Source organism: Acomys russatus, chromosome 10 (assembly GCF_903995435.1).
Source record: "Acomys russatus chromosome 10, mAcoRus1.1, whole genome shotgun sequence".
NCBI classification, from domain to species: Eukaryota; Metazoa; Chordata; class Mammalia; order Rodentia; family Muridae; genus Acomys; species Acomys russatus.
This window is the reverse complement of record NC_067146.1, coordinates 49,126,560-49,147,139: the sequence shown is the minus strand read 5'-3', so window position 1 is coordinate 49,147,139 and position 20,580 is coordinate 49,126,560. Positions and strand designations below refer to the sequence as shown.

The 20,580-nt window shown below is 39.0% G+C and overlaps 1 protein-coding gene across 5 annotated transcripts in view; it reads right to left on the bottom strand.

The window, feature by feature from the left end:
* The window catches only part of Magi2 (membrane associated guanylate kinase, WW and PDZ domain containing 2), a 1,455,764-nt gene that overhangs the window by 221,742 nt on the left and 1,213,442 nt on the right, over positions 1–20,580 (bottom strand). For all 5 annotated transcript variants that reach the window (XM_051152089.1, XM_051152090.1, XM_051152091.1 and 2 more), the window contains exon 10: positions 3,025–3,663. In XM_051152089.1, coding sequence (XP_051008046.1) covers positions 3,025–3,663 — 639 coding nt within the window. The remainder of the gene's footprint in view (positions 1–3,024; positions 3,664–20,580) is intronic.

The following is a 20,580-nucleotide window of genomic DNA, read 5'->3' as shown; positions in this document are numbered from 1 at the left end:
CTAAGTACCAGAAAAGAAAGAAAGAAAGAAAGAAAAGATAAATATTTCAGTATAGAATTGTGAAAATTCTTAAGGACATACATTACTAAAGAAGTTAATGGATGCCAATAAACTCATGGAAACACATGAAAAAATCAGAGAAATATAAGTTAAAACCACAAAAAATTATCAGTAAGAACATTTTTAATAGAATGACTGCACTGAAGATTTATTAAACCCAATGTGAAAAACAATGGGCCAAAACTGGGACTGTCAGTTATTGCTGAGAGAATAAAAAGGCTAGCCATTTTCCAAGTGGTTTAGACAATTAAATAACAGTTTAAATATATTTTTAATTACAACACAGCAATACCACTTCTGGGTATCTACTCCTCAAAATGAGAACATCTGCATAAGCAAACCATTGAATCTAAAAGTTCATAAACATATTATTCATAAATGCCCAGGGAGGAGAACAACTCAAACAACCACCCAGTATGAGTAGATTATTAAAAGGGCTATAGCATTGAGCACTAAAGGGCAATAAGAGAAAGTTTTCATACGTGTGTTCCTGTCAGGTGACTCTCAATGACATTCTGCTAAATAGAACACAATGTACAGTATGACGTTAGTCATAAAAATATTAATGAAAGGTGAAACTACTTAGGAAAGCAGATGAGTGACTCCTTGAGGCTGAAGGTAGGAGAAGAGATGAGTAACAAACGGAGAACATGGGATGATGGATGCTCTCAGGAGAATGATGCTCGCTATGCAACTACACCATGTTGAAGAACTTAATGAACTATATGCCCGCAACTGACAAACGTTATGCATATAAAAAATACCACATGGCATATGTTTAACCAGTTAAATATGTCCTTCTAACGAAGACATTTTAAAGCACGCATGGTGTCATTCCATCTATATTAGAGTATATGGTTTATATGTGCCACCAGATGACGTACTTTTCATAGGTACATATACAGAAACATGTTTGCCTCTAGGAAAAAGATTGGAGGTATAGGTAGAACAGAAACATTTCTTTTCATTGTTTGCTTTCTGAATTAGTTACTAAAAGAATCCAACTATCTGCATCATTGCTATATAAATAGAAACCATAACAAAGAAGACGTTCATCCATGGTCCTGAAATACGGGTCTAGCCTTTAGGATCTTTGCTCATCTGAATGAGGCCATAAGCACTTCTGAGTAGTCTAGGACAAGATAATCAAAGCGAATGTCATCATGCAGACATGGTGTGAGCTCCGATTAGCTTGGGAGAACAGGGAACGCTGTAGGAAATTTTGGGAATCTTAACAGGTTTCTACCAAGGACTTCTGGATTCTACGAGTGAGAAAGCGAAAGCTTCACTTCCCCTAAACACACAAAATGCAGTCCTCAGAGGGCTGAGTAGTCAGAGAGGCCTTGGAAATGGAGGAGGGAGAGCCATGCAGCCAGCTGAACACATGTGCTCATGCAACAAAAATGTTTCCAGAAAGGCACAGATTACAGTAATAGCAAGGATTTCAAAGCATTTTTCTGCTATGCCACAATTTAAAAGAAGTCATTTTATACAAAATGTGTTTAAATTTCTTTCTGTGAGCCAAACAATGGCTACAATACAGCAATTTTCAGCTATACCACTTAATATTAGGAATATTGTCCAAAATTTTGATTTTTCAATTGAACGTTAGGAGTATATAGCTGTTTAAATTAGACATATTTGCCTTACTCTTAACCAAGCAGTGCAAGAAGTCAAAATATACTGTCAACATTTAATTACCAAAATTCATATGCTATTTTATAACAATGCCCTAAGAAGGAGAAATATGTGATTATTTTGTTATCATATTAATTTTCCCTTGGTAATGGAAACTTTGTACAGTGTTGCTCACAAATGCATAGTATTTGGTGAGGCAACAATGATATTTCCTTGAAGTGAAAAAAGCTGCTGAGAGGGCCAAATAAATAACAAACAGTACTTCTTTCAGCTCTGACTTGCATTTAAAAAGAACAGGCTCTCCATGCTGCTTTGAGAGCTTTGAATAGGCGGTCGCATATGGCCAACTACATAGGGTCTTTATGCATGACTACCCCATAGATCTGTTCTTTGCCCTTCTCTGCTGTAGCTTCAGGGTCAGCTTAGACTCAGCAGATCTGCAGTGAGCGATGCACCTGCTGTGAGCTACCCAATAGTAAGACTGCTACCATGAGGCGAGGTGGCACTGTCACCCTGCTGTGACAACCACATTGCTGAGGATGGAGGCTTCGAATCCAAAGTCCTCTTAACTGGTATGGAGGGAAATCAGGTGTCAGTTTGCAACGTGTCCTTCACACCAACAGAGAATAGGGAAGGGCCCTTATTTTGCCTCATTTATTTTCTACAAAGGCTAGAGAACAGAGCAGTGAGGACCCAAGGCTCCCAAAACTCTTAAATTGTGTTCCATGGTCTTCTTAGAGCTCCTGGTCCTGACCCTGTCTCATCACTTTCTACCTGGTTCATGGCAGATATTATTACCCATAGTGGTGCATACTTGGGTCCCACAGTAGTGGGATATTCCTATTCATGTTTATTTTACTTTGTCAGAGCCCAGCTCCTAGTGGTTTTTTATGAGGATTACCAGAACACTTGCATTTGGAGGAGTTGGCTGGCCTCCCCACTACTGGCCTGGGACCCCCACATACAATTTCTAGTACTGCTTCCTTTAGAAAACAGGCTTCTCAGTAAATCATCAGGTGTGAAGTGAATTCTGCACAACTGGCCTTGGTGACAAAACATAATGCCCTCCAAATCAACGTTGCTATGTTGGTTAAGTCTGAAAGTACTACTACCGCATTGTTCAACGGAAGTCAGGTAAAGATATATTACAAAAATTCAGAAACCTGGATCCTAAGTTCACGTTTGTCTCTCTGCCTCTCTTATCTTTTTTTTTTTAATGGCATGATTTAATGCCAGCCTATAGAAATCTTCCTTTGAATAATATTATCATAAAGAGTTCTTCTAAGCTACCCACACCTCTTACTGCCATGTCTGTGCTTGTCTTACCTCCTCGATGGATGATTAAAGACGTCTCACTCCCGATGGGGCAGTCCTTAAGGATATCCACTACTTCTGTATGGCTCAGGTTCTGTACATTCTGCTGGTTGATCTCAACAATGAGGTCTCCTTCACATAGCCCAGGGCATCCCTGAATGTCAAGTATCTGTTTCACCCGCTGTCCCGTGGGGCTGTCAGCAATAGTGAAGCCAAATCCCTGGGCACCTTTCACAATGGTTAAGGTCATAAGTTCAGCTTGAGTGGCTCCAGATGAAGCCATAGACACATTGTCGTCATGGACGGGTGGTGGATACGTGCCATCTAGCTGGCCATCGGCTGGCACGGAGTGCAAAGAATGAGGTGGTCGGTCTGTAATATCTGGGACTGACTGTGAGGTCCGAGAAATGTATTCCAAATAGGTTTCATAGTTATGTCTTCCATTGACCATCACTGGAGGTGGCCTCTCCATTATTGCAAGGGGTGGCACCATGCTGTTAGCAGGATCTTCTGGATCAAAGGGCAAGGGGTAGCCACGACACAACACCAAGTTGACACTCTGACCAATAGGAACAGACTGGAAAAGTTTGACAACATCTGCATGAGTGTGTCCAAGGACACAAACTTCATTAATATAGACAATGACATCACCTGCAAGGAAAAAGGAGAGATTGACAACATGAGTTAAGTTCAATTAACATTGACATAGAGAAATGGAATTATTTATGAGAACACTAAACGAGTTCTCTGCTTCTCAGCAAACAGTGAGAAATCAATTACAATAATACTTCAGTTCCCCATAGGTGGCTCAAGGTTACAAAGATCCGCCAAGTAGAGTGGTCAGATGCTGGAAAAAGTGCTACTTGGTTATTCTTGAAGCTCAGAAACAACTCCATATTTAGGCTCAGAAAAATAAAAAACAAACTAAAAACAAAACAAAACAACAAAAAAGAAAGAAACACATTAGAAGAATTTGTACTTTGAAGAAACATAGGTTCTTTTTTTTCTTTTTCTTTTTCTTTCTTTTTTATTCCCATTGTAGTGCACCTGAGATCAAAGGAATTTCAAACTGTTGAGAAGTGAAGGCCATAAATTTGGGATGAAAAAGAAAGCCCTTGTATTTGAAGGTTTCTAAAGGTGCTATGAGAATGAAATGAGATGAAGGAATAGGGCTTGGCAAAGTTTCTAAAAGTGGAGAGTGCAGTAACTGTGGACGTAGGGGACTCAGGACTCCGGCAGTCACACAGGAAGCTACCATGAACTCATCCTCCTATCTTAGACAATTACTTTAGTATGGCATTTGTTCTCTTTCCCAGATGAATTATCACACATTTATAGAAGTCTACTGGTTAGAAGCAAACTTCATGAACTTAGAAATGCTACAAATACAAATTATTCATTATAAAATGTAATCATTAAAATGATTTTTCCTTTAAATGCAAAAGACACAATTGTTTGAGATAACTGTTTTAAGATTTCTTAAATTATGTATGAATAACAACTTTATTTTTGGAGACTGGTTCTGTCATGGATTGGTATTTTTATCTTCATGAACCATAATACTTGAAAATTAAACTTGGAAATTAAAATTGTGCCTGATGACGCTGAGGAGTATATGAGGGAAGAAAGATATGCTATTGTAGATTGTCAAAAGAGTAACTCAGTAGATATCTATTTACTTAGTAATGTAGTTTTGAACTGGGTAGTGAGAGCGGCCAGGAAATTATCTCTGAAATATCCTCATCTGTCAACAGCAAAAAATTAAAAAGATATATACGTGGATAGTATCTCTTCCTTCGACATCATTGGTTTGATCACCAGCCATTTTCTCTAACTGTAAGGCAACTGAAACTTCTAAAGAAATAGGCAGACAGGCCTAACAGATTTTGTTAAGGGATCCAAGGGAGGCTTGCTTCTAGAAAGTACCCCAGCCTATGTGACTGATGGGTGGCAACCCACTTTCACAATGTCGGAACCTGTGCTGAAGCCACACTCAGCAGGTTGGAGCGGCTTAGGACTACTTACTTGAGGGGAGCAACTGGGAATGCCTTTGAACCATTTGCAGCTAATTCTATTCATCTCAGAGTCCTAGGAAAATGGCGGAGTTAGGCCATTTTCTCTCCTCCTCTCCTTTCCTCCAGCCCAGCCTCTGGCACTATGCGGTGCTGAGGATCAGGCTCAGGGGCTCTAACATGCTAAACAAATGCTCTACCACTGAGCTGCATCTGAAGTACCTGCCTCTTCTATTCTTAAATGTAATTATAATGCATTTTACTTATATAACAGGTTGAAGACAAAAACCACCTGTACACTACTGTCCAACTTGACAATTAGTAAATGGCTTATATTAACAGAAAACTCCGCAGCACTTATCTTTCTGGTTGTACCCTCGTACTCCTTTCTAAAAGTAACTACTGTCTTGCACATGAGGCTTGATGATTGGAAGTACTTTATATTTTATGTCACACCTAGGAAGCACTATCTCTGAATAGTACCCAATTATGTAATCATGATCATCCTTAAAATATTTTTGTCTATTTTAAATTTTTTATAAATGAAACACATTTAATATTCTGTGATTTCCCTTATATGTAATTGTGATACTCATGAATTTTGATGTAGGTACTTCTAGTTTATTAACTTTTACTTTATCTTTTGGATGGCCATATTATTAGTTATCAATCTTTACCTATTATCTCATTACAAGTGTTTGGCTACTTCAAATGCTGCTTTGTTGCGATCTTCTTTCATGGCTCCTGTGACAGGGAATTTTCTGGGTTATGTACCTTGGCATGGAATAGCTGAGCATAAACTACATGCACCTTTAGTTTCATTAGTGAATAGCAAAGGGCTAATGAAATAGGTCATGTTGATCCAGATTCATACTGGCATTGTGTTGGAATTGTCACTGCTCTTATCTGACACAATATTTGGTACTCTCAGGTTTAATTTTTAAAATCTAACTGTTGAAATCATGATTTTAATTTGCATCCTCCAGAGTTCTAGGGTGGACAAGCATCTTACGTAGGTTTGTTCTTGGGCACATCTCATCTCCCCTTCCATCCATCATCCAACCACCTACCCATCACCCATTCATTCATTCATCATCCATGCATCCATCATTCATCTATCATCCATCATTCATCTATCATCCATCATTCATCTATCATCCATCCATTCATCCACCCATCATCCATCCATTCACCCATCTACTCATCACCCACCCATCACCCATTCATCCATCATTCACCCATAATCCATCCATCCATTCATCCATCATGCATGTATCATTTATCCACCCATCCATCCGCCTATCTACCTGCCTGGTGTAGGGTGATAACTTGGGATAGTGAGGCAGAAAACCAAGTACCAGACCTATCATTTACCAGGAATTTGACTTAGCACAAGGATGTGGTCAGATCCCTCTAAAGTGCTGAAGAAATATCACATGAACTTCTAGTATTGAGGTAAGATAGGTGAGAAGGCCTGTGAGCTGTACACTTTTATGGAAAGATGGTTGCTATTTCTTTACTAACTATATGCCCTTGACAGTATCCTTCTGTAAAACTAAGGTGGCCCAATTAAGATATTCCTACCACAGTCATAACCAAATGATTGTAGAAGTGATTGATTCTGAGTATGTATTGTAGTAATTGATGCTATCTCTTTTTGTTACTTAGCAAAGAAATGAGAACTGTTTGTGATTCTAAGCAATACTTCCCTTAAATATCTATCATGGTTTATACTTCATAGATTTTTCAAACCATCAAACAAGCAGTTGTTAAAGGATTCTACAGTATTCTTTTTTTATTGGGGAGAACAGATTTATGAAGGTCAAAAATGAGAGTTCAATTATTGCAAAACTATCTAACTCCTTGACAACATTCAATTGCCCATTTTGCAAAATATATAAACATTTTATATATAATGTGTTTTATATATAATATATATTTATGTATAATGTGTCATATCAAAAACTGATATAGACTTGATATCTGCAAACGTGTACTTGTTTAGAAGGAATGGCCAAGGCAGCTTATTTATAGGCTGTGCTACATGAGTGTCATTTACATGCTGTGACACAAAATATGAGCCACTTGGCAAGTGTCATCCCATGGTGCTCCAAGCCACGTTCTAAAACAGACTGGCTTTAAGAGCACAGACAGGGGGGCTGGCTCTAGTGACAACCTGCTTGCCTACTAAGAGGCAGAGTTGTAAAGGAGTCACTTGATCTCTGTATTTCTCAGTTTTCTCTTTCATAAGCCAGAAAGGAGAACATCACTGTTTCTTCCTTTGGAAGTCAACTGTGAAAATGAGATCTTGATGTGAATACAATTTCACCAAGAGAAGATTCTCCATACAAACACAGGGATGCTTTCTTTGGAAAGCTAACTAAGCACATCTTTTCATTGCCTGGAAGGTTACATTGATTCCTTGATTAGCCATTTACCTACAGTCCTATTCAAGACAGGCAATTCTAGTTATATTGACTTAGGGTCAGATTGATGTGACAGATGAGTGTGGTGACCCCACCAGTGTAGTCTCACAAAGACCAGATAACTGACCATGGGCTTTCATGTACAGAAAAGGGAGAGTAAAGTTGATAGGACAAGTGGGTTTAAAGCTACTGTTATACATGAAAAAAAATGTTCTAAAGCCATTTGGTTCTTTCTTAGTTGTGGAGATATATATATAGCACTGGTTATCTCCTGGACATCTCATCATTTTGGGGAAAAAAAAGAGAGCGCTCTTGACGAAGCTTTGCTTAAATTAGAGTTATTTTTATGCTAAGTCCCTCTACTCCCACATTTTTTGAGTCACTGTGAACTGAAGAATCTTGCTTTTCTGTGTCTCTTATGTTGCTATCTGCTTTCCTTAACTACCTCCTTGGACCAGACTAGAATGCGTGACTTCTTGATCAATACTCTTATTACAGTCCGCTCTAGTAAGTTAAAAATACTTGACAGCCGTACCTTCTGTTTCCCATCCTACCTACAGTCTTTTGACTTTATTGCTGTCTTTGCCATCTAACAGATCACCACCTAGGGAAGCCTGTATCATTAGTGCTCACAACTCCTACCTTGAAGTTCACCATTCAGGTGAACCCTCCTCCTATTCCTCTACCTTCTCGTTTAATGGATAAGTTTACCTCACCTTATTTTATCTCTTTCCCTACCTCTTCAATGAGGTACTGTACTGTTTCCAATAAAATCTCTGTTGCCATCTGCTTGTGACCTCTAAATCTCAGACTTAATTGTTTCATTGGTGCTCTGCTTCTTCCCAAGCTTTCTGTGCAGTATACGACGTATTATATTGATAGCATACTAGAAATTCTTTACATATTAGGTAGATTCTCATTGCGTAAAGAACGGGAATAGTTAGCGGAAAACTAGAAGAGATGTTATAATGGAACTTAATACTTCCTTCATTAGTGTTTCCAAGGGGTTTAAAACCAAGTTAGACTTTCAAACAAACTCTGGGGCTCCATATTTGACCATATGCCCTGGATGGGGAGGCCTGGTGGCACTCAGAGGAAGGATAGCAGGCTATCAAGAAGAGACTTGGTACTCTATGAGCATATACAAGGGGAGGATGTCTCCCTCAGTCACAGTCATAGGGGAGGGAAGTAAGGGGAAAATGGGAGGGAGGGAGGAATGGGAGGATACAAGAGATGGGATAACAATTGAGATGTAATATGAATAAATTAATAAAATATTAAAAAAATAAAACCAAGTCAGAGGTTCACCAATCATATGCATCCTACCAGTTAACACACTCTATAGAAAACAAGTTAATTCATTCTCTTATTGATGTTTATTTTCTGGAACTTGTGTAAATTTTAATAGTATCAAAATATTATTTATAAAAAATTTTATTATGTTCTATATCCATTTTTACTGTGTTTTATAATGGTTACAAATATCTAACAGAGCTTCACATACAATTTTGGGGGTATGCTATTTAATTATTTGTCAATGTTCCCATTAGCATTTAAGGAGAAAAGTTTTTTCATTTCAGGAATGTAAGCACACTGTGGCTGGGGAAGAATGCTCAGGTGGAGAATACACACAAGCCCTGTGGGTGAAGCAATGGGTAGAACTCGCATCCTCCACAACTGAGCATCTTGGCACACTCTCATGTCTGTGCCAAAGAGAAAAGGTCAGGACGAAAACACTCAAGAAAGGAAGCTGGTCAGTGATATTTTTTTCTAATGTTTTCTGATGAATTTATTAAAAAGGTTCTATGCCTCTCGTTGCTCAAAAGTTTTTTCTTATATCGAAATCTAATTTATTTTGCTAAAAATTCTCCATTTCTATTCTTTTAAAGTGATTTTAAACAGTTTATGAAATTCCCAAGTGGTCTCTTTAAAGTGAAAGTTACAAAATTAGACTTTAATCTGAGGAGAGTTCCATCTTGGCAGTATTTTCTGCCATGGTTCTATTGACATATCTTTGAGATAGCATTATTGAACCTGCCAATCAATTTGGATAGAAGTATAAAAATGAGTGACCCGGTTATGGGAGCAATAAAGGTATTATTCTAATATGAAGTATTATAAATGACATTGCCAATTAAAGTGATGTAAAGACTTTAACATTAAAATACATTGTCTTAATTTTTAAAATTTTTATTTATTCTTTTCTCATACAATACACCTCAACTGCAGGTCCACTTCCTCCACGTCCCATTCCCCCCTTCCCCCTCACACCTTCTTTCTCACCCAGATCTACTCCACATACTTACCTCCCCCCAGAAAAGAGCAGGCCTCCCAGAGATATCATTTGAACACAAAAGAACAAGAAACAATAAGACCAGGGACAACCTTCACACCAAGGCTGGGCATGGCAATCCAGTAGGAGAAAAAGGGTCCTCAGATCAATATGCACTGAGACCAAGTGGCATAATAAAAGATGTAATTGCTTTGAGGTCGGACGGTTTTGATTTTTATGCAAGTATGCCAATAACTAGTAGCTATGGCTTTTGCTCCTTATTTATTCATTAACTTATTCAGCAAAGGTTTACATGTATTTAATTGCTACCAAGAGCCAAGCATTGTGCTGTAAACAGAGCGTCAGATCAGAAAATCCCTAAAGTATTTTCTTCACTTAAATTCTTGCATTATTTTGGGAATTCTTTGTTTTTAATAGCTGAGTAGTATCCCATAGTGTATATGTATCACAGTTTCTTTATTCATTCTTCTACTGATGGACACTTAGGCTGTTTCCATGTTCTGGCTATTATGAATAAAGCTGCTATGAACATGGTTGAGCAAATTTTCTTGTTGTGTGCTGGAGCATCTTCTGGGTATATTCCAAGGAGTGGAATATAGTGGATAAATGGATTGAGCTAGAAATGATCATAATGAGTGAGTTAACCCAGAAGCAGAAAGACTCAAATGGTATATATTCACTTATATCTGCATACTAGCCCAAGGGCATGTCCCACGAAAGCCTTCACTTACCAGGAAATTGGGACAGAGGGGAGGTCATCCTATTGGGACTCTAAATGAGAGAAGCATGGGAGAATAGCAAAGTAGAAGGATCCAGAGGGTCCTAGAAACCTACAAGTAGAACATTATGATAGGCAGATTTGGGCCCAGGGGTCCCGCTCAAACTAAGGCACCAGCCAAGGACAATACAGGCGGTAAACTTTAAACCCCTACCCAGATCTAGCCAATGGTCAGAACATTCTCCACAGTTGAGTGGAGAGTGGGATATGACTTTCTCATGTACTCTGGTGTCTCACATTTGACCATGTCCCCTGGAGGGGGAGACCTGGTGGCACTCAGAGGAAGGACAGCAGGTTACCAAGAAGAGACTTGATACCCTATGAGTATATACAGGGGGAGGTAATCCCCCTCAGGAACAGTCATAGGGGAGGGGAATACGGGGAAAAGGGGAGGGAGGGAAGAATGGGAGGATACAAGGGATAACCATTGAGATGTAACAAGAATAAATTAATAAAAAAATTTAAAAAATTCTTGCATTATTCTTAAATTCCCACTTTTCTTTCTTAAAGCTCTTGGATTTTTTTCTGAAATACACTCTTCCTCCCTCCCTCCCTCCCTCCCTCCCCCCTCCTTCTCTTTTCTTCCTATCCTCCCCAACTTCCACCACCTTTGCCCTCACATCATTTCTATCTGTTATAGGAACCTCTGCAGGGGTCTCTAGCTGTGTCTTCTGGTACCACAGTAATAGACAGGAAAGGAAAACTGTGCTATCTTATAGGATCCTAGGGTGTGTTAATCACACCCCAATTTGACTTCTGGGGAGTAGATTGGACTTTTCTAACGCTTCTTGACTATTCTGGTCAGGATTGTGTCAGGACCCAAGGGTTATGAGGTGTATCAGGACCAGCAGCTACAGAGCACCAGACACTGCCTTGTATTACCTTTTTTGTGAACTCACCAGCACCTGACATGCTCGGTGTACTTTTTAGTCATTGCCCTCTAGGGCCTGAGTTTTGTCCAGTACAGACTTGGCAGGACTATATCCAAGGCACTTGGCACATATTCTCCTCATCTCGTTGCCTTGGCTAGCCTATTCTTTGCTTTGGCCTTACACATGCATTTTCTCTCCAGTCTCTGTGCTTTCTATCCCAAATTTTATTTTTTTCTTTTTTCTTTTTTCTTTTTTGCCCACTAACAAACTGATAGCCATCTCTGAGGCCACCTCCACCTTTTTGACTACTCTGTAGCCATCTCTTATGACTCCAATTGGCACCATCTTCCACTGCTGGACCACACCACCAGCATATGGGATGCCTCTAGTCAGTGACTAAGTTTTAGTATTCTTAGTATTCATCTGGCATTTACCACTCTCACCTGACCTAATCTTTATTTTATACACAGAGATTGAGCCTAGGAGGGGTTAAGCAACTTATGAATTCACACTGATAATTAGGTCAGATTCCGGTACCAAATCCAGGACTGCAACACAAGCATTAAGAATTTCAAGCAGTCCAGGCCATATTTTAACTTAAGGATATTTTTGAAATTATTATCTGGTAGGCTGCTGGGTAAAATATCTTCAGTTCTTGAATGTGGAAATTGAGAGATGAACTGCGGTGTTCTTTTGATTGGCTAAGTTAATGGAGGGAGGCAGTGAAGCAGATAATTATGAACGGGGAAATCCATTGCAATAGCCTGGTCCATTTTCTGCAGTCATCTACAATACCTTGTTTGGAAGAGGGTTTAGGGGATGCTGAGGTCGGGGCGGGGGCGGGGCGGGTGACAGAGGAATGCAGCCTACAACACTCTGCAACTATCATATTTCACACATCAAATGTATGTGAACGTTAGAAAAAGTAGTTTCTCAGGTGCAGCTATGAAGGTCCTGTGTCTGATAAGAGTGTACATGACATTGGGCGATGTCAAAGGTGCCATGGAGCAGCTAAATGACAGATCTCTGGACACTCACTCAGACTTCCTACAAAAGCATCTAGTGACTGCAGGAGGTTGGTTATCTGTAGGTGGGGAATACACTTTCTGCAATCCTATTCATAGATGATAGAATGGCCACTTCTCAAAAGAGTGAACCACTTCTTAATTACCTTTTGCATCTCGGCCCTATGACACAGTGCAGATGTCTAATTAAAAGTCTGCCTTATGAAGCTTTATGGTTGATCTGCACACATACAACAATTGCGCTCTCTCTCTCTCTCTCTCTCTCTCTCTCTCTCTCCCTCCCTCCCGCTCCCCCCCCTTTCTGTGCTGTGTATTCACCCAGCAATCTATTTACACTGCCTTTGTGTTTATCATTGAGTGGTATGAAGTATTTAAATCCTGACATTCTATTTTCTTGAAAGGAAAAGAGAAAACACATTCTAAGGGAATCTAAAGCACTGATTATCTGCTGATCTGGCAAAGATGAAACAATATTACAGATAGAAAGTATAGCAAAGCAACAAAAAGCAGCTCAGAGTTTAAAAAAATTATTATTGCAAAGCCCCCCAAAGCAGAGGCTTTCTAAATAATCTGCTCACTTTGGGAATTCAGTGGCATAAATGGTGGGTAAATTTGTCATTTCTCTAAAAGAATATAATGCATTTTAAACCACAAAGTGACAAATATGTTATTGGAGAAGCTTCATAAAACACAAAACAAACGTCCTTTGAAATGATCTCAAAACCCCAAAGTTTATGATAGCATGTTAAATGATTTTTAGACTTTCCGTAAGAGCCACTGTGAGCTGTGCATACGCAACTGGGCTCAACCACATACGGCACACCAACCACAACCACAACAACTCAAGCTGTGCAAGTGTCTTGTAAAAGGTCATTTTCAGTGGACAGTGAGCAATGTTCATGATTATTTTCAAATGGAAGTAACTGTATTGCTTAACAGGCATAATTAAAAACATTTTTTCATCTCTCTCTTTCTCACATGTGTGTGTGTGTGTGTGTGTGTGTATGTGTGTGTGTGTGTGTGTGTGTGTAGGTAGGTAGGTAGGTAGGTAGGTAGAGGACAACTTGGAAGAGTTGTTCTCTCCTTCTAAGTATTTACTGGGGATTGAACTAGATTATTAGAGTTGATGGCTGATGCCTGCATCTTGCAGACTCCCTCAGTTTCTTAAATAGTCCTAGATTTTAGGGCCTAGTGTGACATTATTTTTCATTATCATCTCGTCTCACTCTGAGCTAGTGAATTCAGCGGTTAGCCTCTGCTTCTTCCCTCCTCAGATGATGAGGCAGCTGGCTGGGGTGGAGCTGGGAGCTCTCTATGGGCACGTGTCCAGTAGTTCATCCTATTTGACCCGCAGTTGTCAGTTGCATGCCTCTCTGAGTAAGAACCATGAAGATTAAAAGGATGGGCGCATCCATTTCAGTTTACTCTGCTGCCTCCTGCCAGATGCTTTCCTGGTGTTTTTGGAATTGCGTGTTTTGTGTTTGCTGCTTGGCCCTACTCACACTTTTAAGATGCTGTAGAGCAAGACTTTGATCCTGGGGAAGAAAAGGTTTTAGTTTTTGATACTGTGAAATCAATATAGAAGAATGAAGGGAAAGGTTCCATTTTCAGACTTCAGACCACAGTCTGTCAAGCGCTTTGCTAGGATTGCTTTTGGAAAAGGTACTATCTGTTCTAATGGCGCTGGGTGCTGATTCGGAGTCCCCAGACTTGGATAAAGGATGCCTTCTGGTGGAGCTGCTGGGTCAGTGCTCTTATGCTTTCATCTCCATCACCCTGAATGTGCTCTGACTGGTGCTTCAGTCCTTGGCTGGCAGTGTACCTGCACCATCACGTTGATCTTCTTCTTCCCTCCTTTTTTGAGAAACTACAGGGGCCCCGATGCCTTGCAGAATGAGGACTGCCACGCATGCACACATGCACACACCTGAGGTCTGATGAGAGAGCCCGTCTAACTTCATAGGGAGATAGAAGATGTGAATCCTCATGGACCGACTGTTGTTATAACTTGGACCCTTTAATTTCCTATTCTGGGTTTTGAAAGAGTAGTATTGTATATGAGCATTGAGAAGCCAGCCTGCTCAATGGGCCACAAAGACCAAGATCTGCCAATTTAAACAAACATTCTTTAAGCATACGACAAAATGGAGAACTACCTTGGCTTCACTGAGATTCTGAAATAAGGAGAAAGATAATTATTTTCTGTTATATTAATGTGGAGAGAAAGGGAAACACCTTTTAAGGAACTTCCAATATTGGACCCATGGGACTTCCCCCATGGGGTGTATGTTTCATTACACCTCACTCTGTGAGGTACTACATACAGAGTTTTATGGGGCAAATAATGCTATTAGTCTAGGAATTTCAGGAGAACATGAAACAATTTTGTTTTATTCTCAGATACAACCAACAAATGGCATAAAGAGTAACAATCCAATCGCTTGGTGTTTCCAATGTTAAAATTATTGTTGTACCCTACAATGTTACAATTATTGTACCCTACAGAAGCTGATTAAGTTGGAGACTTATCACTGGAAAGTGTAAGCTGCCCTGTTCTACCTAGTGTTACTGAACATGCATCTGTGTACTTGTAAAGCAGAACTATTTGTTCATACACTAATATAGCCATTTGTGGATTATAATAAAGTTTGTATTCCAGCAAAAATATAGCTGTAAGAGAGGCAGAAACAATAAAATTATTTTTTCTTTTACATTTAAGTATTGCATCACCTTCATAATTATATCATCAGCACTCTATAGCAAGTTCCTGCAAATCATAGTAAAAAGCAACAACCGTAGATGTTCGGTGAAAGACTGATCAATAGAAGAATGAAAATTTTAGAAAGCCATTTGACTTTGGGGGTGGGTGGGAGTCTAGCTAACACAACACAATCTGTTAGTCTCTCTGTGCTGATTGAATACACTGTTGGAGCTCAGGGAGCAGTGATTACCGGCTAATAATGATAGCCACTATTATGTGCTGTGGGATACCAATTCATCACTATACAGACATGATTTCATTTCAATTCTTAAAATAACTTGATGGAGAACACACATGGCTTAGGCAGCCCAAGGCCCAAAGCAACAGAATGGTTACTTTCTCCATCTCTATGTATTTCTCTTTTAAGTGTGTGGATGTCTAATTACATTTATGATTTTTTTTTGAGACTCACATACCAATTTCTTTGACCTTAAGCCTTAGAGTATAAACACTTGACATCTTATTTATCTAATTTTACCTGTTTGACTACCTGACCTGCACAGTATTTTAGTATAATATAAAAATATCTGATTATTATGGAACAACAGTCTTGTTTATTTTTTCCTAAGTTAAAGTCAGATTGAAAAAAAGATCACTCAGTGGCAGAATTGCCAAGTTTGAAGACACTAGTCAACAAGGCAAGGAAATCAGATGGAAGGAAAGGAAGTGCTACACGTACCAAAGAGGACGACTGTAGAAAAGCTCTTAAGTCATAAAAGCAAGTAAGTACAAAGATCAACACAAAATTCTTTAAAGGCATTTTATGAGATTTTTAAGCTTTGGAAACTTTGCTGCCATGAATTCAAAAGTGCAAACCCATTAGAGTGGCATATCACCATTTATTGATAACAAAGAACAATTAAGTGATATTGATTTTACTAGCTGATGAATAATAGTAATTTCAAGGGGCATAATTGGAGACAGGGCAATTAGTCTACCAGATAGCTATATAAAAGAATCCATTTGGTTAGATCTAGAACACATTAAATACATGTAACATTTAAAATGCGTTTTTAATTTTTATTGCATGGACATGCTAACTTTTCTATCTAAACAGTAATCAATCATCATTGAGGGCATGTGATTGTTGCTAATTTCCATTTTGAATCCAACTTATGAGGCAGACACAGAGTGCATGAACTGGACCTAATTACTAAGGTCCAAGGAAGCAGGAGATCTTAGGACTTAGCCAATGAATAATATAAAAATACAGTCAGCAGATCATAAATATTTATTGCTACATCAAATGTCTGCTAGTCAATCCTTCAATAATTCCTTCAACATAAAATGCTCAAGTCAGGATACTGGGAAAAGCACTAACTGAAATTCAGATTTAGCTTTGAAGGGATTAGAATTAGGAGCTATGCCAAATATTTTCTGCTGCTAAATATCTTTATCTAATTCTTACGTAGTTTCATACTTCCCTTGGGTTTGAATGAAGTTTTTAAATTGCTAACCTACTAAGTATGAAAATATCATCTCAATTCTGACAATGCTTTTACTTAGATTCCAGAGAAAGATTCAACCCAAGAAACAGATTGTTTTCCGCTTTTAAAACTGAAGTATCTCTTTTACTGAACTATATTTCTTTGTTCAGTCCAAAATCTCTTAATGATTTTAACTTTTTTAAAATAGGAAAGATACACGAATAGTATTTTAAATGATTACTAGTGGTGGCTGATTAATAATCAAGTAAAGTAATGCCAAAATAAATAGAGTTCTTATGTGGCTTTTATGCTCTATGTGCGTGAAATATAATAGCATCTTTGTTTTGGATATCTTACAAGCAAAAAGATTACTCACAGTACTACAATTACTTACAATATTAGCCCCATGTATACGGGGATGGTTATATCACTGCTGTGCATAAAATTTCATGGCAGGGGCAAATTAGATAAATTATGACATATGCTTGGTAAATTTTAGTGGAAAATGGAGGAAACTTGCCAAGTTTGAGGGGATAGAGGTGATACAGACACAGAGTTTGGAGTCATTACCATAGACTCTGACTCATTTTGCTGTTTTTCTATGGGTTTAACATTAAAGACAATTTAAAAAGTAGTATCTTTATTAATTTTTCTCAACTTTACTAATTTAACTGGCAACCAGAGTTTATAATCACTGTGAGCCAACCAGTGTCACTCATGCTATATTGAAGTATTTTGGGGAATAAAATAATTTTAACGTTACAAAATCTATTCAAATTAAATGTATGGAGTCCTTTCACGTGCTTTGGCAAAGATTAGAAAATATAAAGATCATTAGGATATATATTTAGTATCAAAATATCATGAACTACAATCTAGCCAGGAAAGTTAGCATATGCTTACTATTATTAAATACATGATTTGCATTCGTTATTCCAGTGGAATATTAAAAATGGCCAATGCTCAAAAAAGTACAAAACACAATAAAATACACGAAGCCTGATACCTCTTCTTTATGTTGTAGTAGTAGCAAAACCAGTTGATGTTATTTCTTATTATCTAGTGGGCATCATTTCAGCAATGACAGAATAAGAGCTCATAAACTTTTGCTGAGTGTAAAATGAGTAGCCAAGCAATATTTTAAACAAATATACACTGTCAAAGAAGAGTTGCCCAAAGGTGCAATGGGCTTTGGGAGATGGTGTCAGCGAGAGCAGCCAAGGAAGGGAGCCAGAAAAATGGACTGTGAAGGAGAGCTGTAATGGCAGGGCCAGAGAATGATAGTGTTTGAACGAGGGCTGATTGCCTGTTTCCAGTGTTATGGGAACCAGACATTAGACTGAAAGTGGCTATTGATTTCAGCAAGTGTAGGCATTTCTGAACTTAGTAGACATTGAGGGTAGACAAAATAGTATGGGGATTTCTCACAGTTGTGAGAAAAGAGAGTAGGCCACCCATTGTACTGAAGAAGGCTGACAGGAGAGAACAGAGAGTGAATAGCAAAGAAACCGAAGCAGGGGGCAGATGGACAAAGCAGAAGTTGAGGAAGTGGAAAAAAGAACAGAAACTACTGGGGAAGAGGGTGATCCAAGACTCTCGGAGTGAATTTGAAAGAGATGTACACTTGAAGAGTAGCTAGAAGTTCAGCTTTAGAATAAAGAAAGGAAGAAAGGGTATCTTTCCACTCTTGACTCTAGAAACAATAGAACTAGAAAACAGAAGCAATATTACAGTTGTCTTTGTTCTCATTTATGTCATGGGAAAATTTGTTATCTCAGCAGGACAGGATGAGAGATGGCTGTCTTGCAGAGTAGAGCAGTGTTGGTGAATTATGGGAAAAACACCAACAAGTAAATTACCATTCTAAGATTTTTCAGTGTTCTTTGACTGGTGTAGAGATTAGCTAGTGAGTTCAGTGCACTGCAGAAGCCACATTGGAACAATCCCAAGCTCTGTAATCTATAATTTAGTTTTCTGGGTGCTTGGCCTATATGATGCTTTAATGACATGCTCTCTTATCTATTCCCTCTCTCTCTCTCTCTCTCTCTCTCTCTCTCTCTCTCTCTCTCTCTCTCTGGTTTTTCAAGATAGGGTTTCTCTGTGTAACAGACCTGGCTGTCCTGGACTCCCTTTGTAGACCAGGCTAGACTCGAACTCCCAGTGCTCCACCTGCCACAAAGCCCGGCTAAAAGTATTTTTTCTAGATATTTAAAAGACTCTTTAATAGGGACACAAAACTTAAAGTCATTTACTACAGATTATGTAGGAGAGTGAATGAGAGTATTTACAACAGCTGTCAGGTGACTTGACCACCAATGCTTTATAATCTGTTAGGTATGCCTCTCTTATTCAGGTTAATAAAGACTGTGTTTGACACAGCATCAGACTGACCTTGTTTCTTGGCAAATACAATCTGAAAGTCTCGAGAGCTATGCCCCTGCCAGCCATTCTTTTCAAGAATGGCTTGTTGTTATTCTCTTGGAAGCAATTAACAGGCTGTCATACAAAATACTATGGGTTCTATCCTGAGATTCTTTATTAGACAAAGTCCAGAAAAGAAAGTGTCTTAGACTCTGGCCCCTGACACTCTTCGCTTTTGAGATAGTCTCTACTATACTTACAATCTTAAGATACTTATTTATTATGAGAATGCATTGCCTAGAGTATTATTATTATTGTTATTATTATTATTATTGTTGTTGTTATCTTTTCAAGACAGGTTTTTATAAACACAATCTGGCCTTTGAACTCATTCAGTAGCCAAGACTGACCTTGAACTTCCGACCTTCTTGCTTCTACCTCTTGTATGTTGGCCCATGCCTGGTTCATATTTAATATCACACAAAATGTACCCAATCTCACTTGACCACTGAAGAAAAATTATTTAAAAAAAATTAGATTCAAGTCCTTGTCTTGATTGAAAGCAAGGCTTCAACCCAATCTTCTACACTGTTGTGTTAATACTGCCTTGCTGGGCAATGGGATTTGATGCTAAGGGCTTTGACAGAGGCATCAGTCACACCGTCATAAAAGATACATTTGGTTTAATACTTGGGACTTATTAACAATGAATAAAAGACTCTGTGAGTGACTATTGTACTCTTTACTTTTAAATTTTTTATTGTAAGGATATCATCCTTTAATATAAATAAAAAGGAAATCATAGAGGCCCTTTAAAAGTTTTTTGATTATTTGTGAATTTCACACCAATTTCATTCTTTTTCTCAACTCTCTCTATCTCTACTCTCCACTCTTGCAACCTGCCCCACCAAGCAAAACAAAATAAAACAAAAAATTGAAAAACATCTTGCCATGGAAGCTGTGGTGTGTCACACAGTATAGCCTTCTGTTTAAACAGCTTCACTTGCAAATGTTCATTACAATGTGTCATTGGTCTGGTTAGAGGCCTCTGGCTTCTGCCACAGTTGCAACACAGTATCCTCACCTAGACTCCTGTCAGTTATTCTGTTTTGCCTTACATTATGGAGATCCTACCACTTTAGTTCTGTAGGAAGAGCTCCTTCACGTGCTTCAGCAGTTCATAAATGGGGTAGATGTAGATGTTGGGTTGGGCCAACTTATAGCCCTGGATCTGAGCCTGGGTGGAAGCTGAATTGTTCTGCCTGCCAACTCTCTTGCACCAACACCACCAGGGCCAGCTCTTCCGCTTTGCCCATAAGGGCTGAGCCAGCAATACTATCTGCTGTAGCCAGCAAGGGGCTGGACTGGCTCTCAGGTGTCCATGCCACCAGGGCCAGCTCTCCTAGACTTTCCCACTGAGGGGCAGGATCAGCTCTCCTGCTCCCATACCCTTTGGTCCAGATCACCTGCACCTCCTCCAGCAGGGCCAGTGTATTGTGCTGTCTCACTCTCACTCTCCTGAGTGCTGCAGCCAGTGTGTGTGTGTGTGTGTGTGTGTGTGTGTGTGTGTGTGTGTGTAGGGAGGGCTGGCCATGTCTCCCGCTCTCATGCCC